This window comes from Xenia sp. Carnegie-2017, unplaced genomic scaffold (assembly GCF_021976095.1).
Source record: "Xenia sp. Carnegie-2017 unplaced genomic scaffold, XeniaSp_v1 HiC_scaffold_23, whole genome shotgun sequence".
Lineage (NCBI taxonomy): Eukaryota > Metazoa > Cnidaria > Anthozoa > Malacalcyonacea > Xeniidae > Xenia > Xenia sp. Carnegie-2017.
In genome coordinates this window covers 19,242,804-19,267,052 of record NW_025813486.1, presented here as the reverse complement: position 1 = coordinate 19,267,052, position 24,249 = coordinate 19,242,804, and the positions used below count along the sequence as shown (strand labels likewise).

Below are 24,249 nucleotides of genomic sequence, written 5' to 3'. Positions count from 1 at the left end.
ATATGTACGACTGGTGTCTAATTTTATTCGTTAATTCTTGGTGATGTAATTGCTGTTTAGATTCTTGATGTCCCGGGCCGAGTCCTTTCTCACTTTTAGCGTTTCTAATCTTAATGCTCGGGCTCATAATGTTAGGCTGTTGTTTTAAATAGTGCGTGGTTAGCTTGCTTTTTCAAAAAATGTTTCATTTGTTGTTGTGCGTATGGTGTTTTATGCGTTGAAAACTTGTTTTCGGAAAACTTAGTTGGATTGCTTTAGTATTCTCAAAATGCATTTTGTAATGCTGAATTTTTCACCATCAGACGTATTGTTGAAGTCAGTGAGAAAATGAGACGTTAAATAAGCTGAAACCAAGAAAAATCAATAGCTAGACGTTTTTTTGGAAATTGTCCTAGAATAGGAATTTTCGAAAATTTCATTGTCGCGATGTGATTTTGCTATAAATGTACATTACGTCGTCGTTTGACGTGGTGAATGGAATCTATTGCTTTCTGGTTCAGAAATATCAGTTTCCATTCACTAATTATTTCATCACCAAAGTTTTAGGCATCTTAATGTATAAGACTATAAAATTCCAGTTAATGATAAATAACGTAATTTATAAGGTTTAGTCGCTTAAATTTATACTCGTTTTAAGTTTTGTTGCTTTTGCAAAAGGTTGTACTGGTAGCTTTAAATTCTGTATACCATTTTATTAGTTTTCATAGCTTCAATTTTACGGGGTTGTTTCGCGAAGAAAAAACGTGTTTACTGTATATTCTATAGCAACAATAAACGAAGACTTTCTCAATCGAGAAAGCTGCTGAAAAGTAGGCAGTGTTTTTTAAACTTCACGAAATAACCCATTAAATTTTAGTCGTTCTTCACGAAGCGTGAATGTTGATGTGTAAATTGAACAGTTTGGAGATATGAAAAGAATTTGAGTCGTTTTGTAGATAGTTTATTTATTCTAAATGCGTTGTAATTTGTTCAAACAGCGCTTTGTAGTGTATGATTATTAGTAGAGAGATTTATTTCATTGTAAAATGTTTCTAGGTTACAATAAATTAAAGTATATTTCACTATATTTTGTATATACTTATATGAGAGGTGACAATTCTCCCCACCCCCCGGTAATATATCTGTTAGCCAATCAGAGCTCGAACAGCACTCATTAGGAGATTGACAACATGGCGAGAAAGACTAACCAAGTGTGATTTGTATATCGTCCTTCTGTCATTGGATTTTTTCGCATGTTTGTAAAACGAGGACTCCTTCTTTAAGAAAAATGAACATATGGCAGGCAAATATGAAATACCAACGAATTGAATAGCCTGACAGCATCGCTGGTTTGCGATAATTTGGAAGTGATGCAATTGAAAATTGAAATGACGTTTAGATTTTTAATGCGTCTTCGACTCCCATCATGTGAGTATTAAACTCGTTTACAATAAAAAGACTATAAAACTCGACAGTTGTTATTCATTGAGTATATTTCTGTAAATAATTGTCTAAATAATAGTAAACATGTATCGCACTGCGAGATTCATGTGGGTAATGCAAATTTTGAGTAACGTTATCTCAAATTTATTTTTTCAAGATAAACTGAGAAGTTTATCAAACAGAAGCCCTCCAGATCCGCCACCTCCTGAGCTATGTTGCATGAGTGGCTGTGCAAACTGTGTTTGGATTGAATATGCTAAGGAATTAAAAAAGTATAGCAAGGCTGGAGAATCTGACTTGCTTATTGATGAAGCACTCAGTAAAATTGAAGATCACAGCTTTCGTATGTTTATAAAATGGAAATTGATGGAATTTTATCTCAAACAAAAAATGGAGATGACTGAGGAAATAAATGGGTAAGTAGTTAGTAGAATTTATTTGTACTTTATCTTTATTATTATACATAAAATCAGCTATTAAATATTAAAGACTCTCATAAATTCCTAACTACATCTAGATATACGTTTTTGGATTATAAAATCATGCTATTGTAACCTGCCAACCGGATTGTCCGAAACAAATAGCAAAAAACAGTTTTTCAACTTCATTTTGCAAAGTCCAATCTAATGTAACTTCTTTATTGTCGACACTGACAGAAACACGTAATTTGTTAGGCATTGCAACCTTGTGTGCTTCAAATGACACTGCGTTCCACGTTTAAATGGTGGTAAACGTGTTGTCATGTCAATACCGTTCACATGAATGATTCCTTTTGAATTTAATCCCACACATTCAGGTCCTATCAATGCTTGTTTGTTATCTATTTTCCAATATTGTGTCACCAGACCAATAACATCACTTGCTGATTGCTCGCCCGTTTCTTCCACCATAAAACTTATTGTGTTACCAATGATATAGCTCATGGAACGAGAACGTAACACCCAAGAGCTTTCTGGGAAGACTTTAGTTGCTGTACGCCTGTCATTGCTCAGTTGATAAATGAAAATATTCTTCTCATTTTTACAATCTTTTAAGGACCATTCTATAAAATTGAAGTTGGTGTCATCTTTGGGCCATTAATATCAAGTACTTTTTACACAAAACAATGTCTCATTAACAAAACCTTACCGTGAGGCTCCAATGAAGTCACTCCATTCTTGCATGCACTCCATGGACCCCATTTTTCCTTGTTCCCAGACCTCCCACATACACGGAATGTGTAGGTGACATGGGGCTCTATGTCTTTGACAAGATAGGACATTTGTTCTCCTTGGTATATTGTGTTGAAAACATCATCCGTGTTGATCTTGTTGTCAGCTTGACAGTATTGTAACATGTACTCTTGTACAGCCGTGCTACCTTCTGTGTATGAATCACTTTCAACTAATGTCTAGTTAAGAAGAGAAAGATAAGATGTCACAAATATCCGGGGCAATTTGTGAATAATTGTTCTAAAGAATGGTGGACAGAAAAATCTATAGTTCTCTTCATGGCAGCATGCAGAGCGCTACTCCCAACAAAACTTAGCTCTTTATCACTTCAGTCATTTTGAAATAGGTGTGTACCTCATCCCATTGAACAAGAATGCCCCCAGCTTGTTCTTGAAGCTCGATGATTTGTAATGAGCCCAGCATTCGAACTTCACCAAGGCTTTGAATTGATTCAATGATATTATTCATTTCAGACTCTTCAACGTTCACAGATAGATTTTGTGCAACGCAAGGCATATCAGGGTAACTAGTATAAAAAAACATATCACGAAACACATCAAGCTAGCATGTTACTAAAGTAACTCTTCCATACCTTTTCTGTAGAGGTTGCAGTTTTTTCTTAATATCTTTCTCGTTTCTCATAACTATAACATCATCTTGTTCAAGTATTTCATGGGCTAAGAATACAGTTACTGGTATTAAAAAAAAATCCATGACGATTAATCATTTTAACTTTTTTCCTCCTAAAGAAGTACTAACATTGAAGGAATAGACTTAGAACCCAACCCCCTAACGGGATACTCATTTACCTGCATGCCCGACCTGAACCTTATTCCCAACCTGAACCTTATTCTTACTTATAACCTAGCCTGCTGATTATTGTTGGAAGTCTTTGTGTTGAGGTATTCTATAATTATGCAAGAATAGATCACCTTCAGTAATGCATCTCTTGGTTGTTGCTAAATCAGTGTCGAGCATTTTCTTTAGGTTGGTCATTGGTCCAAGATCTTCTGTTTCGATTTCTTTTATTGTTTCTAGTAGGTTAACCATTCTTGTCTCTAAAGCAGAAACAATCTCTTTCTTTGCCATTTTAAAATGATCTTCAATGACCTTTCTGGCATTCATGCTACTAGTCTTAACGCTACTGATGGCACTGTTCACATTCTGTATTTGCGAGCTGCAAAACAAATGAAGGAAAGATTTAATATTAGATTTGAATATTTCATTTTGTGTTCTTTCACACCTTATCTGTAAAACGGAATCCTCGAGCTTCTTGATGCAATCTTTCACGCTTTGCCGCAGTGCTGTTGTGGCATCCAAGGCTGCCATTGTATTGATCTGTGGAAGATTTTTTATCAACATACACAATAGTTGTATATACCACATTAATCAGTCAGACTGCTCACGTGTCAGTCAAATGATATCTGATTTTAATTACTTAAAACAGTAGGGACTTATTGAATACGTGTGCTGTGAAATATGTCAATTGCGCTAGGTCGCCGTCATGTGCAGCTTGGTTAAAAAGCAAAAAATATACAAATTTTCAAGCAAATAACATGGATATTTTACATCATCTGTCATTCTGCTGTCATTCATCTTACCTACGCGACGAAACAGAAAGTTCTGAGCAAATGTTTTTCTAATTAATTTCTAATAACGATACTTTAACTGCAATACTTTCACAAACGAAATGCGACAAAAAGTCGCGAAGCAGATGTTTTAGGAAAATTATTTCACAATAATCGCTCCATATTGGGCGTCTCGACTGTCGTACATCGAGAGCGTTTTATATATATATTTATTTATGTCAACAACTTTGAGTCAAGGTAGAATGACAAGAAAAAATAAGCACCATGTTTCTCTCCTACCTTATGATTTAATTGTTCCGTACAATGACGACAATTCTAGATCTATCGAGGCAAATAAATTAAACAACATTGTTAACATCAAGCGTAATTTCTTCCAATTGTGCGTTGATTTTCATCTCACCGGAAGTGGTCGATTCCAAGTGAGCGCAAGATGTCATATTGTCAGCGGTCATTTGTATGAAATATTTTTAGCGAAGTGCGTCGACTATTGGCCTCCCGACCTTCTATAGTGTTGAAACTAGTAAAATATTATTTGAGTCTTTTTTCCAATTTAGAAGCTTTAAAGAGTTTGATCCTTGCCAAGCTTGACATTCCGTATGTGTTTTACTTTTACAACGTTTTCTTCCATCCCCTGTAATTTGTTTCGTCTGCAAAATTTATGATTCGTCCGGAATGTAATAACGCTCTTTATGACCAAATGGAATGCGAACATGTGCTAAGCGCATAGCATGTCATACTAATTCATAATTTTTAATTGCAATTTGCAAAAACGAAAAACTCTAATTTGTACACTCATGACTTTATGCTTGTGTTTCAATTTATAAATTCCACATTCTTTATCATTTTGTCTGTCTCCCGCTTGGCTCAAATATATTATAAACAACTTGATTCAATTACGAATGCCATTTTGTGACGCAAAAGGTTTTAATCGTGTTTTTAAAAACACGACCATTGCATAAAACTTTGCATCTCTTCATTTTCCTTCTTTTTCTATATCGAAAGTTGCGCGTTTTCCTAGAAAACAATAATTATTGCAAATTAATTGTAATTGTGCTAACATTTGCCACATCATAATTTATATGTGTGTTTGTACTGAATAACAAAAGATTATTTAAAATTAACCATAGCGGACGTTGTGTTTGTGAAGGGACCGTCAGGGGGCTCAAGCTTTCGTTATTGTTGAGCGATTTGTGTCTATGGTGCGCGCATATTTTAGCATTTTGTAAACTTCTTGAAAATTGCATTTGATTTTCGTTCACATTGTTGACAGAAATAAGTTAGTAATTATAAAAGCGAAGATGAGTGTAATTACAAATCCTGCATTATTTGAAGTTTGTTTAACATGGTTTTATTATTATTGTTGATTGTGTAATATTGATCTGCTACTCTAAAAGTAGTTTCTTGGTTGTCAAATATCTTTAATGTGAATCCCCCGGAGTAATGCGTGTGTTTTTTAATGAAGTAAAGTGCTGGTCAGCTTACGATGATGACGATGAATATTTTTTTTCGTTTGAATAACAATAATATACACGTTTAATTGCAGTAGTCGTTAAAATCTTGGCTTTAGATGATTGAACACACTTTGAATGCAAATCATTTGTCTTTATCGGCGCTGTTACATGTAAAAAAGGAAAACACGTGATAATTTATAAAAAACTCAGGATTGTGGTTTGCACCTCAGGGGCCCGACTCGTAGCCAATTATATTTTCAGTATTGAATACATACGAAATACAATACTGTGTGTGTGTCTACACAATTCAGTTCCGTTGTGTAGTGATAATTCCAGTTTTCACATTTAATAAGAAGGGCCTTGTCGATCGCGAGATTATTGATTACAAATGGTGTATAGTATATATGCACAATGCTTTCTACATGTTGTGTGTTATGGATAAGACAAGCAATAAGCCATCGAATAGAACATCACAAGAAACGCGAACGAAAGGTGCTGTAACAGTCGTAGCAGACACGAACGATGTATTAAATCGTAACTTATCGAGCCAAATAAGTCGCTCGGATGCCTCTAGCAAGGAGAACTTTTCAGCTAGCAGAAATATCGCGGATTTGATGAAATTTGGACCTTTTTATGGCACATCTCCGTTTTTTGAACATTTTTCAGGTATTCGTAAGCTTGCATCACATTCTTAAAAACGTGATCTACTTTTGAGTTGAAATATTTTTGTATCACAAGTATGATTTCGATAGCATATGCTATACTAGGATTTAGTGGTTTGTAAAAATTATATAAAATTGGGCAATGCTAAGCGGAATGCATATTCTCAATATGTGGTTTTTGGTTTAATCAGCAGATGCTGTCGGCGGAAATGGCGACCGAGGCATTATGCAAGCACTTCGTTTCAAATACTTCTTCAAAAGCTGTATTTTGTGTCAATGTTTTTATTTTTATATCAATCGATAGCGCGAACCTTGATGCTAACGAGAAAATTATTCGCGATTCTTGAGCTCTAAAGCGAAAGGCGTACATTGGCAGTAAAAATATCGTTATGTCAATTTTATGAGTGTAAAGCTTTATGTCTTTGAGGTTTTAGCGTATATTTTGTTGTCTCGCGCGGCGCTAATTCTACGAAATACTCATTTTAGGCTTTTCTCTCTTGTGTAAGCGAAAGTTTAATTCCGATAATATCAAGCAAAATTCAAGGTGATATGCTTGAGTTCACGAATTCCGCGTAATGCTGGACATTGTATAGATTACTTAAAATAAATATGAGTACTAGACCAGAGTTATATTTTGCAAGAAAGTTATTGAGCGTTTCCAAACATCTTTTCAACAACGTGTGATAAGTAGTGCGGGGTATGGTAGAAATCTTGTGATGAACATAAAGCTCTCGCAAACGTGCTAGATGTCGTCATTTTGAACCTGCCATTCGTTATACTTAATACCTGAATATCTGTTTCCTCGCTAAAAATATGTCTGTTTTAGAAAAGCATATTTGCGAAGATTCTTAGTGTAATAAATTAGTTTTATGTTGCTATTTTCTAACCGCTACGTGTTTATAAAAAATTCAATGTTTTGGCGAGAATTCTTGATTTGCGTAGGTCGCTCATATAGCCAAACTATGCCACAAATTGACATATTAATTTTTCCTCGCTGTTTGAATTTATTTTTCATTCGGTATAATTTTCTTGTGTTGTATGTATGATTTAAAACCGCGCTGTATATTAATGCTTTATGTGGCTTTAGGTACAAATTGATAAACTTGTGTAAAACAAGAAGAATACTCGCGACTGTAGCACAGGAAATGCAACGCGCCTTTTGTAATTGTTGACGTATTGTCATAAGTTTTGTTGCCTTGAGGGCAATTATTACCATTAGAGCACATATTGCTAAGAGAAAGCTTTGTGCATTTGAATTATCAGTGGACTCTTTCTATTTCGAAGTATCCAATTTTATTATTTTATTGTCGGTTTTTCGTCGAGTTTCTTCGTTTCATATTGCAGCGTTTACATGTATGTATGTGACTCAAGCGATTTTAAAGGTGGGTTCACTAAAATAGCCGTATATGCGTCTGTTTAGGTCCGTGTTTTATAAATAAACGTACAATCGTTCGAAACCTTGAAAAAGCATACAAGCAATATTTATTTTCTATTTTAAAGCATTAGGGAATATATATTATCTTGTTAAAAGCGACGAACATTAATTTTAACAACTGTTGTACAGATAGCGATAAGACATACATATGCTGTGACGATATTTCGGAAATTGTCTGAAGATGACGAATTTTTCTGTCCTAATAATCATTTTGCGTGAATAGGTATAATTTTTACTCGTAGACAAAGAATTGTAATTTTTGAAAACATGTGTTTAAAACGCTCATCATCTGTAGTTGGGAGTCAAAAGGCATATTCGCGCAAGCCAAATTTTATATTATTACATACGTAGGTGTTCTCTAAGTAAATTGTTTGGATTTTAATAATTTTGAATCAAACTTGAAATTACTTCGAAACGATGTACATTGCGTTGAAGCTTTTGTAGTAAAATGTTATTTTACGATGACTATTATTTATCCTCGTTTTAATGTATTTTGAACTCTCAATCGTGTATTTATGCGTAAATTTTATAATGCAAACACTCGAGTAAATTATACATTTATATACATCTCCCTTAACTCGATTCACAACTTTCATTTTGTGCTGTTAGCAGTGAAGTCTTTTCGGATTCATTTATGCATAGACTGAAAGCATTTTAAGCTAGTAATAATATAATTACTTAAAAGCGTTTTTTTTCCCCCGAGCTAACGCATCGGCAAATATAGTTGTAATGCTTTTCCGCAAAATATTTTCGATGCTACCAGTTTCGTTATGTTGTGTATTTTAGCTTCACGAAACATCTTGGTTTTGCGATCTTGTCGACGTTATTTCTTAAAGGATCTTTTGTTTTATAGAAAATGATTGTTTTATGTCATTGCATGAATTCGTTGTGGACTGTTGGAGTTTTTTTAACAATACACAATATACATACGTGTTCCACAGCAGTAGGCAATATTGTTGACCTAAAGAAGTATTTTTACCAAATCATCGTTGCGAGGGGAAATTGTACATAAGTATATATATTTAATGTGAGTTTTATCATGCCAAGGATTCGGAAGCCTGGTTATTTGGTTTATGTCTGTTTTCAAACGATAAGCCTAAATTATTCTTTTATTTCTTCCAATATATTATGAACAAATGCGCTTAAGCATTGCATGATTGTTTTTGATATCTTACTATGATTAAACCTAAAATTGTTTTGTGTTCTGTTTTATGTATACACATATAGCCATGTAAATGTTCGTTCTCCGAATTCTTTTGTATCGTAAGCGACTCGTTAAGGAATTATTAATATGGTTTTTGAGGTATTTTTGACAAAATGTATATTATTATCTGTAAAACGATGCAGACATGTCTACAAAAAGACCTTTTAAGGTGTCTCACATGTCAGAATTTACATTATGTGTGACAGAGCAAGTTTCAACATGCATTTCCTAAACTCGGTTTCTTTGTCGTGCAACTAATTCACTTTCAAATATAATGTAAACGTTAAAATCATTAGTATTTTCAATTACCGAACGAAGAATACTCGTTTGGTTTTATTAAAATGCGTGGTCTATGCTCTACAGGCCTCGTAGCTATAAACATCTTTATATAAATTGTAGTTTTAGATTATCGTCTCATGTTTCTCTGAACCTTGTTCTGTTGTGATGCGATTCACTCGTGATCGTTTCTGTTATTGTATGCGATTAATATTATCACGGTGTCTATAGAACACATGAAGCGGTTGGAGATTAAACATCAGTACGATATAGCAGCTGAACTATATGTATGCTCAAAAAAAGCAATTTAATGGCGAGCGCTTTTAAATCTAAAAATTTTTCTCATTTATAATAATAAGTGGGATTCTTTCTAACTTCAAATTTCAATTTGTATGAATATTTTATTTTACGCGCACTTTGGAAAACTTTATAGATGTTTTAAAAACATTTTCTTTAAATGTACGTACTATGTTTAGCATGTGTACACGTTATTTGCTTAAGATAGATTCGTAGGGTCAATACTTTGCATTGCTTTGTCGATAATATTGTATGCTAAACAATATATTTATCGTTTGTGATGAAAGAAACGCAAATACACACGTCTTCTAGAAAATAAATACTGTAAACGAAGATATGCGGTTGAGAATTTCAAAAAGTCATTTTAATTAATGTAGCGATGAAAAATATTGATAAAATGCATTTTATCGCAAATTCACATTATTGTCATTCTAGAAAAATGCTATATTATGGTTTTTAAGCACGTATTTTTAAGAAATTATCGGTTGTGTTCGGTGTACAATTTTTTCGATTTAATCGTAGGTCTAGCAAGAATACTACATTCTTTTGCCATGATGTGATTTGAGAAAATTTTTGGAAAGGTTAATTAAAGCACTTCGATGTTGAAGAAATGAGTTTTTTAAGCATTACACAATTACGAATTTCGGATGTGTGACTTTTTTACGGAGATTTGTTGGCAGTTAGGAAATGAGTATATTGAAATCAATGGCTTGTTAAATGCTTCCGTTTATACGTAAACATGAAAGCAAGGAGATTTTTTCATTATTTTTGGTTGTATTTTTTACACCTGTCTAGTTCCTCTGTGTTTGTGAATTATATGTTTACTGCGAATAACTGGATTCATTAGAAAAACGACAAAGCAATTTAACAATTTGTAGACGAGTTTTTTGTGATAAAGATGTATTACAAGTCTTGAAGATTGTCGGTTAATTTAAGAAATCAAGTCTTTGTCAACATTTTATTTGATTCACAGAGACAAGTTGTTGAATATTATTATGCTTCAGAAACCTATATAGCGAGCTAATTTATCTTTGTGCTTTTAATTTAACACATATGAAGTACCTTCTGGCATTGTAAGACTTTTTATTATAAATGGTAAATTATATCTATATTTGGTTATCAGTATTGTTATGTAGAATACAGGAATGTGACTAGAAAGAGATAGGTGATCGACATTCTCGTGATGTTTAATAGTTCTTAGCCAACCATCGTTTTCTTTTTCTTTTCAAAGTCTCTTTACAATTTGTTGGTACACATCGAGCACATTATGGCAGCGTACGAGCACGCTCGTTTTTACAATTACGAATGATGTGTAGATTCCTATGCCTCCTTCCTATAGAGATTGTTTTAAAGTAATATTTCTTTGTGAATGTACATGTAGCTTTTGCATTTTGTTCGTTGTCAGCAAAAAGTGGATGTGATTTGGGGAAGTTACTTTGTCCAATATTTCACCAACATTGCAGGACAATGTATTATGTCTTTCATTTGTTATCGCCTATGGCACGTGTTTAGCATGAGGAATATTCACTGTTTTTATAATAAGATTTGCTTGGTGTGTGACAGCGTTGAGTGATTTTCGCCATAAATAAAAAAAACAGTCTCGATGACAGGCAAAGCATGAATCAATCCTGTTTTGTATTATGACCTTTCAAAATTGATGCGAACAACATCTTTTTTGTTCTTTTCTCATCCAACATCGTGGCTTTCTATTTTCTTAATTGCAACTTTCGCCTCATTTATTTCTAAATTGTGACATGTAATTCTTAATTTTTTATTGCAACTTTCGCCTCATTTATTTCTAAATTGTGACATGTAATTCTTAATTTTTTATTGCAACTTTCGCCTCATTTATTTCTAAATTGTGACATGTAATTCTTAATTTTTTATTGCAACTTTCGCCTCATTTCTAAATTGTGACATGTAATTCTTAATTTTTAACTGCAACTTTCGCTTCATTTATTTCGAAATTGTAACATGTAGTTCTTAATTTTTAATTGCAACTTTAGCCGCTCTAGTTTCTTGATTTTAACATATAGCTCTCTAATGTTCAAATTACAACTTGTTTCAACAATGCGTTTTTAACATGCGGCGAATTTATGCCATTTATAAAAATGTTTAGTTTCATCAACGTTATCTAAATAGATGCTTGCGATTAATGGGCGACGATTGAATATCCCGATTGCAGATTTCCTATCAAAGTAAATAAAGTGTTAAATTTACATGAAGCGCTTTTAATACTTCATCGCTTTCATCTCTTTAAAATTCTTCATGGCATAACTGTTGCATAGAGTTATTTTTCGATAATTATTTAGAACCTAAAACCGACATTAACTTATATATTTGCCATCAACTGTTTTTGTACGAGCGTTCAATGTAATCTAATTTTCGTTTCCAGGCCTCCCAATCCAACCGCCACTATACGTTGGAGCGATGCTACCTCCTATGGCATTCCCACCTGATGCACATTTCCCATACTATCCCTACATGTACCCTCCAGCTCCTTTCGCAATTGGTAATCCTCATGTGTATGCGGAGCACCCGATTACTACAGGCTCCGGGAAGAGAGAGCGGCTTGGTAACGAGCTAGATCGCAAAGACTCAAGGGATTCCGAGTGTAAAACGCGTGAGCGAAGCGACAGGTAGCACCCGATTCCTTTCCACTGAACTGTATATGTAACTGGAAGGCAACACTATTAATGATAATACAACTTTAACTTCCCACTAAGTTTTGAAGCTAGCAACTCACCCAGTCGCAATCTTTGCACGGTCAACTTTGTTTCTGTTTACGATCAGTGTTAAATACGTTGATGTGTCATGCAGGCGTTAGCAAATTTTCTTTAGTTTTGTGTGTAGTGACCCGTCTTTGAGTTTCACAAAAAGTTATCACACACTCCTGGGGTCCTGATTGTGAATTGCTGTGTGGTGTTTAGGTTAGGGTTAGGGTTTTGTAAACACAGTTATTTGTTACATCTTCACTGCTTTGCAAGATTCGCGAGCACCTGCCCGCCCTCATAGACCACAACAGACATAAACAGTTTTAGTATTCAAGACTTTCTTGTTGGGACTATTCATTGTAGCAAGACCTAAATACTTGTAAATATGGAAGCTGCATTAGTTGTTTACAGTGACAGTGGAATGTCGATAACGAAGTTGGGGGCAATCTTCATATTTGAACGTTCTATTTTATTGATTTTCTCTTGAAATCGATTGTGATTACAAGTTATGACAGATGAATATGAGCCCCCCTTCCTGATCTTCTGCTTTCCCTGGGCTTATGAAGAGCTTGCCGCTGATTGATAGCAATAACTCTAGGTTACAATACACGAGAGAAAGTATTTCATTCTACCTTTATGATACTTCATGTTGTTCACATATAAGTTTTGACCAAGTTCATATAAGAACTTATCGTTGATAAGGATGTTTTCATGTTTCAGCTCAACGGCAAAAAACGAAGGAAATCAAACGAAATGGCGGAAAGAACTGTCTGAGACGGTGAGAAAAGAAAGTGTTATTAAAAGCGTGGTTAAAGAAGCAAATGAGAGTGCAAAAAAATCTGTTGAAACAAAAACAAACAGGGAGGGTCTAGTAACCAACGGTGAAACAACATCTGGAGAACGTAGTACCGGAGAACGTAGTACCGGAGAGCGTAGTACCGGAGAACGTACCCCAGGAAAAGTAGACTACGCACAGGACACAGAACGCGGAGGAATTGTGTCTAGTAAAGTTGTTACAAATGGACGAGTTCGTGAACGATCGTCCCCGAACTTTTCCCGAGAGCATTTAGCCACGACGCGATCTCAGGAGAATGGGACCTACACTTTACCGTCACGTGGTGGTGGTGATGATAACGATGGCTTTCGTTATTTTAATGGCTTATCTGGATACTCCTATTCATCCCCTCATAAAACATACGATTCCATGACATCCCGTTGTAGAACGCAGGATGTACTGGGACATAAACATTCGCATGGTGGCGTTAAGGATGATATAAGGATAACAAGGGATAACGAGAGATCATCAAAAAATCCCACGAAAAAGATCGATGAGAGTCGGTCAGGTTTGCCTAATTCTGATGACATGTGTTATATAAAAAAGCGTTTTACTGAAGAATCCTCTAATAGTCGCATTAAACGAGATGATGTTTGCAAAGGACGATGGGATACATGTTCACCAAAATCATTTCCATCCGCGGATGCCCGTGGTAAATCCTCGGCGACCGTTCATAGCGTGGAGACAATAATAAATGGCAAAAAAAGTCCCGTAAAAAGGAATGATAACAGTAGGGATGACGATAGAGGTATGGGAACCACTGAGTATTCTGTCTCTAAGAGAATGGATGGTTCTAAATCACGTGACCTTATTGGTGTTTCCCATGCTCACGGACGAAGTCTGTTGCATAATGAACGAGTATCGGTGAATGATGACCTATCACTAAGAGCCCGTGATGCATCTGGTCAGCGTTCACGGGATTTTAATGATAGAGTACACAATTCTGACGAGATGATGGAACGCTTACGTTACGAAACGGCTTTCTCCGAACAACTTCGTATGGGTAGAACGTATTTTGACTCACACTATATGAATCCCAGGATGATGGACCATCGAGACGTGGATTCCTCGCCGTACTATACCAGTGACGGGCATGGTCATTACCGGGGATCTGATGGTCATTACCGGGGATCTAATGGCCACTACCGGGGATTTGATACCCGTAAAAGTGATGTGGAAAACACGGAGTCAAAGAGAAAACAAGAAGAACAAACGGATAACTTTAGGCGAGAAGAGCAGTTTTCTCGTCGGAATGGTACGCCAGGTGATCGTATTTTGTCGGAGTATCATCGTAATGTATTGAGGGAGGATGAAAGACCTCAAAATCGTAGTAGCTCTCCTCGTGGATATGACGTTAAAGCAAGCCGTACAGAGGTGAAGAACAGAGCTCCCGAGCCTCCTTGTGATGTCATGAATATGAAAAGAAAAGAATGGGAAAGCCCAGGAAAGTCGATGCCATCAAAACGTCGTTCTCCTAATGATGATATAGTGATAACGAATGGCTGTAATGTTTCGAGATCCGAGATAGAATCCAGTCGAAGCTCTTCGGGAGCTGGTTTTAGTAGTATGTCTATGACCACGCCTGGTTATCCAAATTTACCACTCTTAGATGCGTATCCCCCTTCCATGATGATACCCCCAGGTGATCCCAGGATGCCCATGTTGTTCCATAATGGGTTTTTTCCTCAGCCAATGTATCAAGACGAGTATATGATGAAATTTTTGAGAGATTTAACACAAGGTGCGTATGTTAAGAATTGTTATAAAATGAAAACAATAAAACGCGTTCGCTTATTGGTTTATAGCCATGTTTGCGTTACCCTGCGCAAACCGATCTCAATTCAACCAATGAAATCAATCAATCAATCAAAGAGAATTTGCAAATCAATCATTAATACCTTCTATCGTAATTATTAAAACGTTTGTTTTAATTTTTTTTGTTTCGCATAGTTGTTCTTTTATGAAAGAATTAAAAGATGTTTTTCGTGTTTGCACTTGCTTATGCAACCCTTGGAGGCGTTTGTGACAACGCAATGAGCACATGCAACCTTCGACTTTTTAAACTTTTATAAAACCTTTCAAAAAGCAAAAAGTATAAGATTCGAACTGAACAATCACTGAAATAAAATATCGTTTCGAAGATTACGAACTTTCTTTGTGGTAAGATAAATATAAACACCTTTTTTACAAGTTCGAAAAGTTTTGCTATCCAATGGATGACGTTATCCAGGCTTCGTGCAACCGTTCCCTGAACTCTTGCGTTTTCAGTGGATATAAAGCGTCAATGTACGTATGTGTTCCTTATTACTTTTATATTTATGGCTTTCGTTTTGCGTTGCTTTTAACTGCAAACTGCGGAGAATTTTAAACCTTTTTGACTTAAATGAATAAGAATCTAGAATTAGCGCTGCTAATTGTTTCCACGACGTGAAATCGCGCAGGGCTGACTGCAAAGAATTTTTCGGCCATCTGCTTTAAAAATATATATATATATCATCCAATAACGTTTCTTTGTTTTCTTTAACAGAACAATCGCCTCATATGCAGCTTCTCAATCAGAAAATTGCTCAGGAGAAAGCGCTTTTGGCCGGCGGTAAAGATAACCTTGGCTATCCTCTTAACATGATGTCTGGTGATCGTCAAGGGTTGATGAAACTTTTTACTAATGGTGATTCTGACAATTTGTTGAAAAAAACGGAGAAGCCGGACTCGAAACAACCCAACGAAAATGAAGTGGAAGGGAAAAAGAACGTTGAGTAAGTAGCCTGGTTTTGTTAGTAAAGTGAAGGATGGAAATCTTTTTGAGCACGTGATCACGAAGTCAAGTAATTTGTCAGTATTCATACCACATGAATGGATGCACGATTTTTATTTTAGCGAGGGGAGGGTGGGTGGGGAGGCTCTAGTTGGGATAAAATTTTGGTAGCTACTCTTTGCCGTAACATGTCAGACCTTTTTGTGAATTAAATTCTATTTCTTAGTATGACCAGGAGTTTTTTCGCAATGTGCTCCATTAGACACTAATAACGATTGCTTTTGCTTTATGGTGTGGTATGTGAATATTTTGCCGTGAATTAAATTCCATTTCTTAGTATGACCAGGAGATTTTTGACAATGTGCTTCATTAGACACTAATAACGATTGCTTTTGCTTTATGGTGTGGTATGTTAATATTTTGCCGTGAAATTGGCGATTCTGTAGTACCCCTGTGGCCAAGGTTACGAACTGTACACATACTCTCGCTATCTCTACCTTAGATCCATTATTCCTGTATTACCATTTTATTAAAAATACGGGCGCCTCTTAGGTTAAGAATCTTTTCTCGTAATTCACGTTGATACACAGTGATACATCCAGGATGATTTTGAAAGGGGAATGCTCCAGAAGGAATGCACCCCTCTACCCTCAGTAAACCCACCCCCGCCCAGTAAATCCAATTCTGTAGATATGTATAAACAGACCATGTACTGGAGCGACCGTACGGCCAATTCTAAATTACTTTTTAGTCGCTGAAAGCAAGCGTTAGTATGGATAAATATGGATAGAAAGCATTTCATTTAAAATTTATTTCTTTTAGTTGTCAAGAAGGCAAATTACTCGCGGATGGTTACTACAGAAACGACATCGCCAAGGTTCGAAGGGATGAAGAAGAAAAAAAGCCAAGTTTTTTTCAAAAACAGTTTCATAACCAATATGTTAAACAGCCATTGTTAACAAATGAACAGAAAGTCCGTAAATCTGCCAGCCCTGAAGAATTGTCTGTAAAAGAGAACGAACAAGTCGCTTTATTCAAACAACAGCAACAAACTAGTCAATCTCACTTTACCAAGCAAGATGAAATACTTAGGCCTTGGCCACATAGGACAGATCACACAGCTCTTTTAGGTGAGACAAGTGACAGACAGCGAGATAAGGACCTGCGTCCACAACAATTCACCAATGGTAAACTGAATAAGGAACGAACTTCACCATGGCAACAGCACAACGAGATTGGTAAAGACCAGTTTCGAAAAGAGACTATACCGGCACAACAAAGACAAAATGAAAGTTATAAAATTCTGCAAGAGCCTCGTGATGAGCGAAGATATTTGACACAACAATGGCCGTCTACGCAAAATTCACAAACATATCTTCATGAAAGCAACGAAATGTTGAGACCTAATAAAGATTTGTTGGAGAAAACAATAAGTTCATATGACACTTCATGTAAGGCTTCAATCAAACAAGAGGCAACAACACTTAACGCTAATAAATCTCATCCTGAAGCGACAATGAAAATTGAAAACTCCATGTTTCAATTTCCTGATGTCAGTTTACAATTACCGATGACGAATATTTCATCAGCAGTAGTCACCAGTCCTTTTACCACCGTCAACGATCATTTTGTCACCCAGACAGAAGGTGGATCAAGATCGATGAGAAATTTGTCAGGTGTTGGTGAACTCTCACCAAACTCTGTTTCTGCTGCTGAAGTTTTGTCAAGATTTCGACATTTTGGTTCAATGTGTTTCTCTGAAAATAGAGACGATGACCAAGAAGGTAAGATAAATACATCTCTTGTAACGACTCCACTTTGTTCACTTAAATACATCTCTTGTAACGACTCCACTTTGTTCACTTAAATACATCTCTTGTAACGACTCCACTTTGTTCACTTAAATACATCTCTTGTAACGACTCCACTTTGTTCACTTAAATACATCTCTTGTAACGACTCCACTTTGTTCACTTAAATACATCTCTTGTAAAGACTCCTCTTTGTTCACTTAAATACATCTCTTGTAATGACATAGCACATCTCTTGTTTGCTTAAACCAATCTTCTGTAATGATACGACACATGTCCTGTTCGTTTTGTTGTTAAATGTGTATATTTATATTCTCTTTGACATAATTATTTTCAGGATCTCCATCAAATGAAGAGTTCTCCTCCACACCGCCAGATAAAGAAACATCTTTTACATTCAACAATCAACAGCAGTCCATGCATGGTACAAATGGGAATAACGAAGGTAAAATGAGGTATCGTGGGGATCTTGATGAACTCGTACGTGTCGTGTTGGGTCACGAAGAGAGGTTTGAGGATGCGCAAGATGATCCCATTAACGAAGATCAGGGGGGTGGTTTGCAAATTGACGAAGATCAGGGGGTTGGTTCGACAGAGGATTTATCTGTTCAAACCAAAGAGGATCTTTTGAGCGACGGCTTTGAAGGAGGGGAACTTTCCCCCCTAACAGAATGTGAGGACAATGATTTTTGGTGGTGGATAACGAGATCACCTTGTGTACCCTCTGCCAGAAAGATCCCTCATTATCTCGAAGATAAAGAAAATATCTTTGCACAAATCAAGCGCAGGGAACTCAATCGTAAGATTATATGCGAGAACATTAACAGAATTCGTAGAGAAGCGAAACGCGGTCGACAAAAGACAAAAGAGCGTTATGCACAATTAACCAATCAGAAGCTTACGTTTGATGACGTCGAGAGTGTTTTGAATACAGCGTGTACAAATATTAAAGCATCGACGGAAATTGATGGATTACAGGAAACATTAAGGGATCAGTTGTTGAGTATACAAAAAACATACCGTGAACGACACAGGGAACTGGCACGACTTACACCAAAGAACAAGGACAAGTAATGGATATGATTTTATAATTTGTTTACTGTTTGCGCAGGCTTTTGCAAACCGAGGAGATGTTTGGGAGAACTCGAGAGTTGGCGCAAACATAAGCAAGTGCAAACACGAAAAACATCTTTCATTTCTTTTATAAAATAACAAGAATGCGAAACAGATGAATTTAAAACAAACGTTTTAAATTTTCTTCTAACACGTATTCTTGATTGATTTGCAAATTCTCTTTGAATGATTTAATTGACTAAGCTAAGAGCGGTTTTGTTGTTGTCAAATGAAACATTACAGAAATCACTTTCATTGAAATAGGGAAAAAATATACTGTTGATTCTTGATAAAACGTTCAAACATTTTTATCAGAAAGCATTTAATGTTATGCTCACTTATATTTATGTTTTATGCATTTAGGCATGAGGACAGTCCAGTTAAACGCGGTCCAGGCAGACCCCGAAAAAGAAAGAATTTTAGTTGTTCCAAGTTAAACGTAAACAACGCTATCGAGAACTCAGCTGTTAACTCACCTTCTGCTGACCCGTTGGAAAATGGATCGCTGTCTCACGAGGAGGAGATTGTTGATGAAGAAGTTAAGAATGAGAAGCTAACTGACAATATTAGCGAGGAGAATGAAACTGAAAGGGAAAAATATGTTCAAGAAGAAATGGTAACCAAAATATGAATGTTTGTGTTTGTTTTAGAGTTTGGGTGCAAACGTATTGGGAAAATATTTTGCTTGTTTTATAGGTGAACGAAAACGGAGAAACTTGCCAAGAAAAAAGTAACCTTTCGGAAAACGACGTTCTCGAGGCGGAGGCCGACGATGAGCCGGAGGCGGACGATGAGCCGGATACTATGGAAGTTCGGAAGAAATTGAAAAAGAAAAGGAAACGAATAGTGTCCGAATCTGACACGGAAAATCCTACTTCAAATGGAAACATCAAAACAAAAAAATCAAAGAAGATAAAAAAGACAAGCAAAGCGAAATCTAGCGAAGTTGTTATCTCCAATAAGAAGAACAATAAAGCGAAGTCGATGGATGACGATGTTTTCACGGCAGATAACGATGGTTCTAATATTCTCGTGATATATCCCACGCACGCATCGCACGAAGAACGAAAAAAATCACCCAAGAAACGAAAACGGTCCGCCATCGTGAACGAGGAACCTGCAAGTAAGTCGGCCAGCTTAAAAATTAATATTTTCATTTTTTGTTAAACTGGAAAATATATTAGGATGAAGACTTTTAACGTAGTTGTCACAAGATAAAGTTGTAGTCGTCAATGTTTGATGATTTTCTATAGTTACCACTTTCTGATCAAGTTACTTCGATTTGTATATTTATTATTTTAGCGTTTAGTAAATTCTATGTCTTATTTTTCCAGGTTCCCGACCGAACTCCAAATCTAAGGTACGACATTTATGTCTGTATTTGTTGCTATTGACAGTTTTTGTTCACTCATTGAATGTACATTGAGCTAATCAACCGACGCTGTATCACGCCGTGCGCATCTCTTCTGCGCATCTTAAAACTTGAAAATTACAGCCTATATAGTGCTTTACAATAAAAAACTTGTTGGCGAGTATGCAACTGTTGATTGAAAAAGAAACAAAATGATTTTCCTCTTTAGTTTAAACTAAAACCCCTTCAATCACGAGAGTAATTCTTTATCTCAAAAGATGTTTAACGTTTGGCGAATTTCAATTTTTGTGTGACATTGATCCATTACGACATAGAAACATAAAGTATAATTGTAAATTTGACAACTCAGAAGTTTACTGCCATCTTACATTTGCTGATGTATGCATTATAATTATCTATGTTAGATTTTTACAACTTCTCTCTTCTCTCCCACATTCAATTGAATTCTCCCGGCACATATTTATCATCGTGACATTATTTCTGTACTATAACATTTCAATTTTTATAGTTGAGTTTCAAAAGTTCGCCTAATTCCGAAAACGATACTTCTTCGAGTTTTGATATGTTGACGGCATTGGCCGAACATTGCTCGAAAACATCCGAGGAATGGACGAAGAAGAGACGATCAGACGATACGGAAAGTCGCGACAAGTCTCCAGACAAATCGGGCAAAACGAAACAAGGTGTAATGTGTCCAGCTACCGGCAATGACGATTTTTTTCCTCGTCGAAGCGAGAGAATATTTTTAAGCAGTACTTCAAGCTTGACAAGTCCAACAGGAAATGGAGTTTTTGATATTCCCAATGTAAATAAGAAGAAAAATAAACCTAGCTCTGGAAAAGTTTCAACAAAGAAAAAGGTGAAACTTCAATTTTGTTTCACGTTAAGTTTTGAAGCAACTTTTGAATGAGTGGTTGAAGCAACTTCCCACTTCTTGAAGAACGACTTCTGCGGCAATGTTTTGCTCGCGGGTCTGGTATTGAACATTTTGATACACAGAGATTCTAGGGACTGTTGTCTAGCTGACCATATTGTCACGTTTCTAACTTTTATGCCTATGTCATTTTGGTAGTTTTGAGAAAAAGAGAAAAGATAAGATTACTGTGGGGGAGGGGTACATTCCTTCTAGAGCATTTCCCCACAAAAACAGTAAAATATTTTCTTAAATATCACACATTTAGCATTTATTGAATCGTTTTTGATTGGTCAATCGACTTTTTGGTCATAAATACGGAACACAACAATTTGCTAAATAGTTGTTTTAAGCAAAGATTCCAAAATTTAAAATAATATGACCTAGGAAAAAATTCAAATCATTTCCTAATTTTCAATCATTTCTTAGCCTACCGCGCGCTTGAACGTTAATGAAATGCTTGACTTTAAAATTTTTTTACATTATTTTAGGATGGCGAGTTTAACGAGACGGAAGCAAGCGGAACTGACGATGCAATGCGAAAGAAAACTTGACATACGGCGATAGATCGAAAGAGAAGAGACGAAAATTAAAGACAAAGCATTCGGACGATAAAAAGAAGAAAAATAAGCTGAATGTGAAGACCAAAACGTGGTCAATGAGTGAGTGCACAGACGAAGAATATGATGAGCAAAAATTTGTAGAGGAGATTAAACAACTACCTAAACGGAAACAGACACGCGCCTCGTAGATATGTAAGTTTATTTTATGCGCGTGGAAAGACTGGAACTGGTTAAATTACTGCCTTAAGAATTTTGGCGGGAAGTAGCCGTCCAGTTATATAAAGTTCAATGCTTTTTATTTATCTGTTTTTCGTTCGTTTTCGCTTATAGATTGAGTCAGACTCGGGCGATGAAAAAGTGGACGATGATGTGGCGAAAACTTCCCGACATGTGGACGATGATATAAACGTTGAATTTGCAGGCGAAAGTAACGACGTTTTTGAGTCTAAAGGATCAATGCAACGCAAACATTCTGAATCAGAGACCTTGGAAAACGAACCCTCTGAAAACGAGCCATCTGAACACGAGGTCTCAGAACATGAAGTCTCAGACAACGAACATGAAACTGCTGAACATATTAATGCGAAGGCTCAAGATTCGAAAGAGTCGGATGTTGTCAACGAGATACGGAATGATGATGAAGAAAAAGAAGAAGGAGAGATAGTCGAAGATTCAACTGAATGTGTAAAGGCTAAAGAGGCACCTTTTCCCTGGATGTTCTCTATGGCTGAGTTATGTAAAGGCCAAAAAATGTTGTTACCTGTTGAAGGTGTCTATTATCCTGCTCGTATTAATGCCATTCACGTTCCCGATCTGTAAGTTGTTTTTTTTAGTCGATGATGGGAACGAAAACATGTTTATAGACATTTTATTCTTTTCTCAGGTATGCAATTATTTTGGACGGTGAGCGAGGTCGAAATCCTCACTTCCGTTCCTCAGAACAGCTGCTCACTGTTGCAGTAAGTATACCGGAAACATTCTCTTCTTTTTTACTGTCACGTGACTACTGTTATTGTCACGTGACTATTGCTTTTGTCACGTGACTACTACTGTGATTACTGCTAATGTTATGTAACTACTGCTATTGTCACGTGACTATTTCTATTGTCACGTGACTATTGCTATTGCCACGTGACTCTATTTGATCCAACATTCAATTTTTTAAAGGTCAAAGATGTCCAACCTCTTTCTCTTGATGACATTCCCATTGGAACCCGAGTCTGCGCTTACTGGAGTCAGCAGTATCGTTGCTTTTATCCTGGATTTGTGTCTGAAGGTGAGTGTTTGATCCATCATTAATATTTTGGTTGTTCTTATAGCGCCTTTACTCGATTATGTAATATCCATTTCAATGTTGTTTGATCTTATAGTACCTGAAGATGAAAAAATTGGTCGTAATCGTTGTTGGGTTGAGTTTGATGATGGAGATAGTGGGGAGTTCCCCCTACCTGACGTTCGTATGATCCCCCCTGATTTCCCTCAAGAAGGAACAGGTAATGAAAGATATTTTATTCATTCCATTTTGTTTATGAAAAGTTTCCCATAAAGACTTTCCCTTAGATTGTGAATCCAACTCTGGTCAACCCGAGATCACGAGATCGAAAAAGTGCGAGCAAAGGACTGGTGACGATGCTTCCGAAGGCTTGGCATCGGATTCCGGAGATAGCTCGACCGAAAATGCTCGTGAAAGGGCGAAGGAGAAAAAACGGCGAGATAAGAAGGCGCGTAGAACGAACGACGATAATGAACGGTCGAAGCCGAGAAGGTACCGAACGTTTTCCGAAGATATAAAGTCTTTGAAAAGCAACTCGCGGAAGAAAAGTTGCAAAAATTTGTCCAAAGATGAGGAAAATGAAATAGTTTGGAATGAGGATGTATTTGCTGATGAGACCAGTTTATCGACGAAAGAAAATACGGTAAGATAATGCTTGAATTATTCATAACAATCCATTAGTTATCCATAGTTATCCATGGTTATCCATCGTTATCCATGGTTATCCATAGTTATCCATGGTCCATAGGGGCTGTTCATATGTGCCCGGCTAACCGGGATTCAGTAAGGCGTTTGAAAAGAGGCAAAACTTCAAGCTTGAAAATTACAACTTTTAAGCGGCACAAGTCATTCCTGTTGTAATTCTCATATTAGGCCAAACTGGTTTCAATTTTAAATGTTTTGCGTAGTTATTAAATCAGAATATTGTTACATTGCTCGAGAAGATTTATCTGATGATAAGTATTGAATCGTTTCCATTTGCCAAAATCATTTAACGCCTCACTGAATCCCGGTTAGCAGGGCTCATATGAACAGCCCCTTACTCTCATAAACGTTTGCATTTCACGATGTATTTAATAAATATATTTGTTTTTATTAGAGTCCATCTGATACGGTTGAAACTGAAGAACCTGAAGGTATTTAGGCGTTTTTTTATGGTTTTTGTAAAGCTGATTATATGTTTGTAGGTGCAGTATACGTTATTGCAGTCTTGATATGAACTGTTGGTTTTAGTGTTGAGTGACGTCTGTAGCGTCTTGACTTTGAAGATGACTACCGCTAAGGTTGTCGAAACGTCAGTCAACATCACCAACAACAGTCCTTCTCAGGACTATACTAACCTGGACGATCTAC

The 24,249-nt window shown here is 36.2% G+C and overlaps 2 protein-coding genes across 4 annotated transcripts; one reads left to right on the top strand and one right to left on the bottom strand.

Moving 5' to 3' along the window:
* Window positions 1-1,162: 1,162 nt before the first annotated feature.
* Window positions 1,163-22,261, top strand: LOC124449561. 3 transcript variants are annotated; one of them, XM_047000502.1, is made up of 13 exons: window positions 1,163-1,407; window positions 1,580-1,838; window positions 11,943-12,186; window positions 12,982-14,837; window positions 15,624-15,852; window positions 16,674-17,635; window positions 18,000-18,732; window positions 19,139-19,391; window positions 19,472-19,898; window positions 20,110-20,135; window positions 20,656-21,006; window positions 21,552-21,815; window positions 21,954-22,261. In XM_047000502.1, exons 2-12 carry the CDS (start codon window positions 1,835-1,837, stop codon window positions 21,612-21,614), a joined length of 5,148 nt encoding a protein of 1,715 aa, XP_046856458.1. In that variant the 5' UTR covers window positions 1,163-1,407; window positions 1,580-1,834; the 3' UTR covers window positions 21,615-21,815; window positions 21,954-22,261. The 3 variants fall into 3 exon arrangements, with proteins under 3 accessions (XP_046856458.1, XP_046856456.1, XP_046856457.1); XM_047000500.1 differs by lacking the exons at window positions 1,163-1,407; window positions 1,580-1,838 and adding an exon at window positions 5,984-6,339; XM_047000501.1 differs by lacking the exons at window positions 1,163-1,407; window positions 1,580-1,838 and adding an exon at window positions 7,459-7,717.
* On the bottom strand, window positions 1,840-4,623 carry LOC124449564 (cytokine receptor-like factor 3). The gene is given in 8 exon segments (XM_047000505.1): window positions 1,840-2,129; window positions 2,132-2,464; window positions 2,551-2,812; window positions 2,988-3,159; window positions 3,226-3,310; window positions 3,566-3,810; window positions 3,877-3,971; window positions 4,502-4,623. Coding segments are annotated over 7 exon segments (1,350 nt in total). The 5' UTR covers window positions 3,963-3,971; window positions 4,502-4,623; the 3' UTR covers window positions 1,840-1,962.
* Window positions 22,262-24,249: the final 1,988 nt, after the last annotated feature.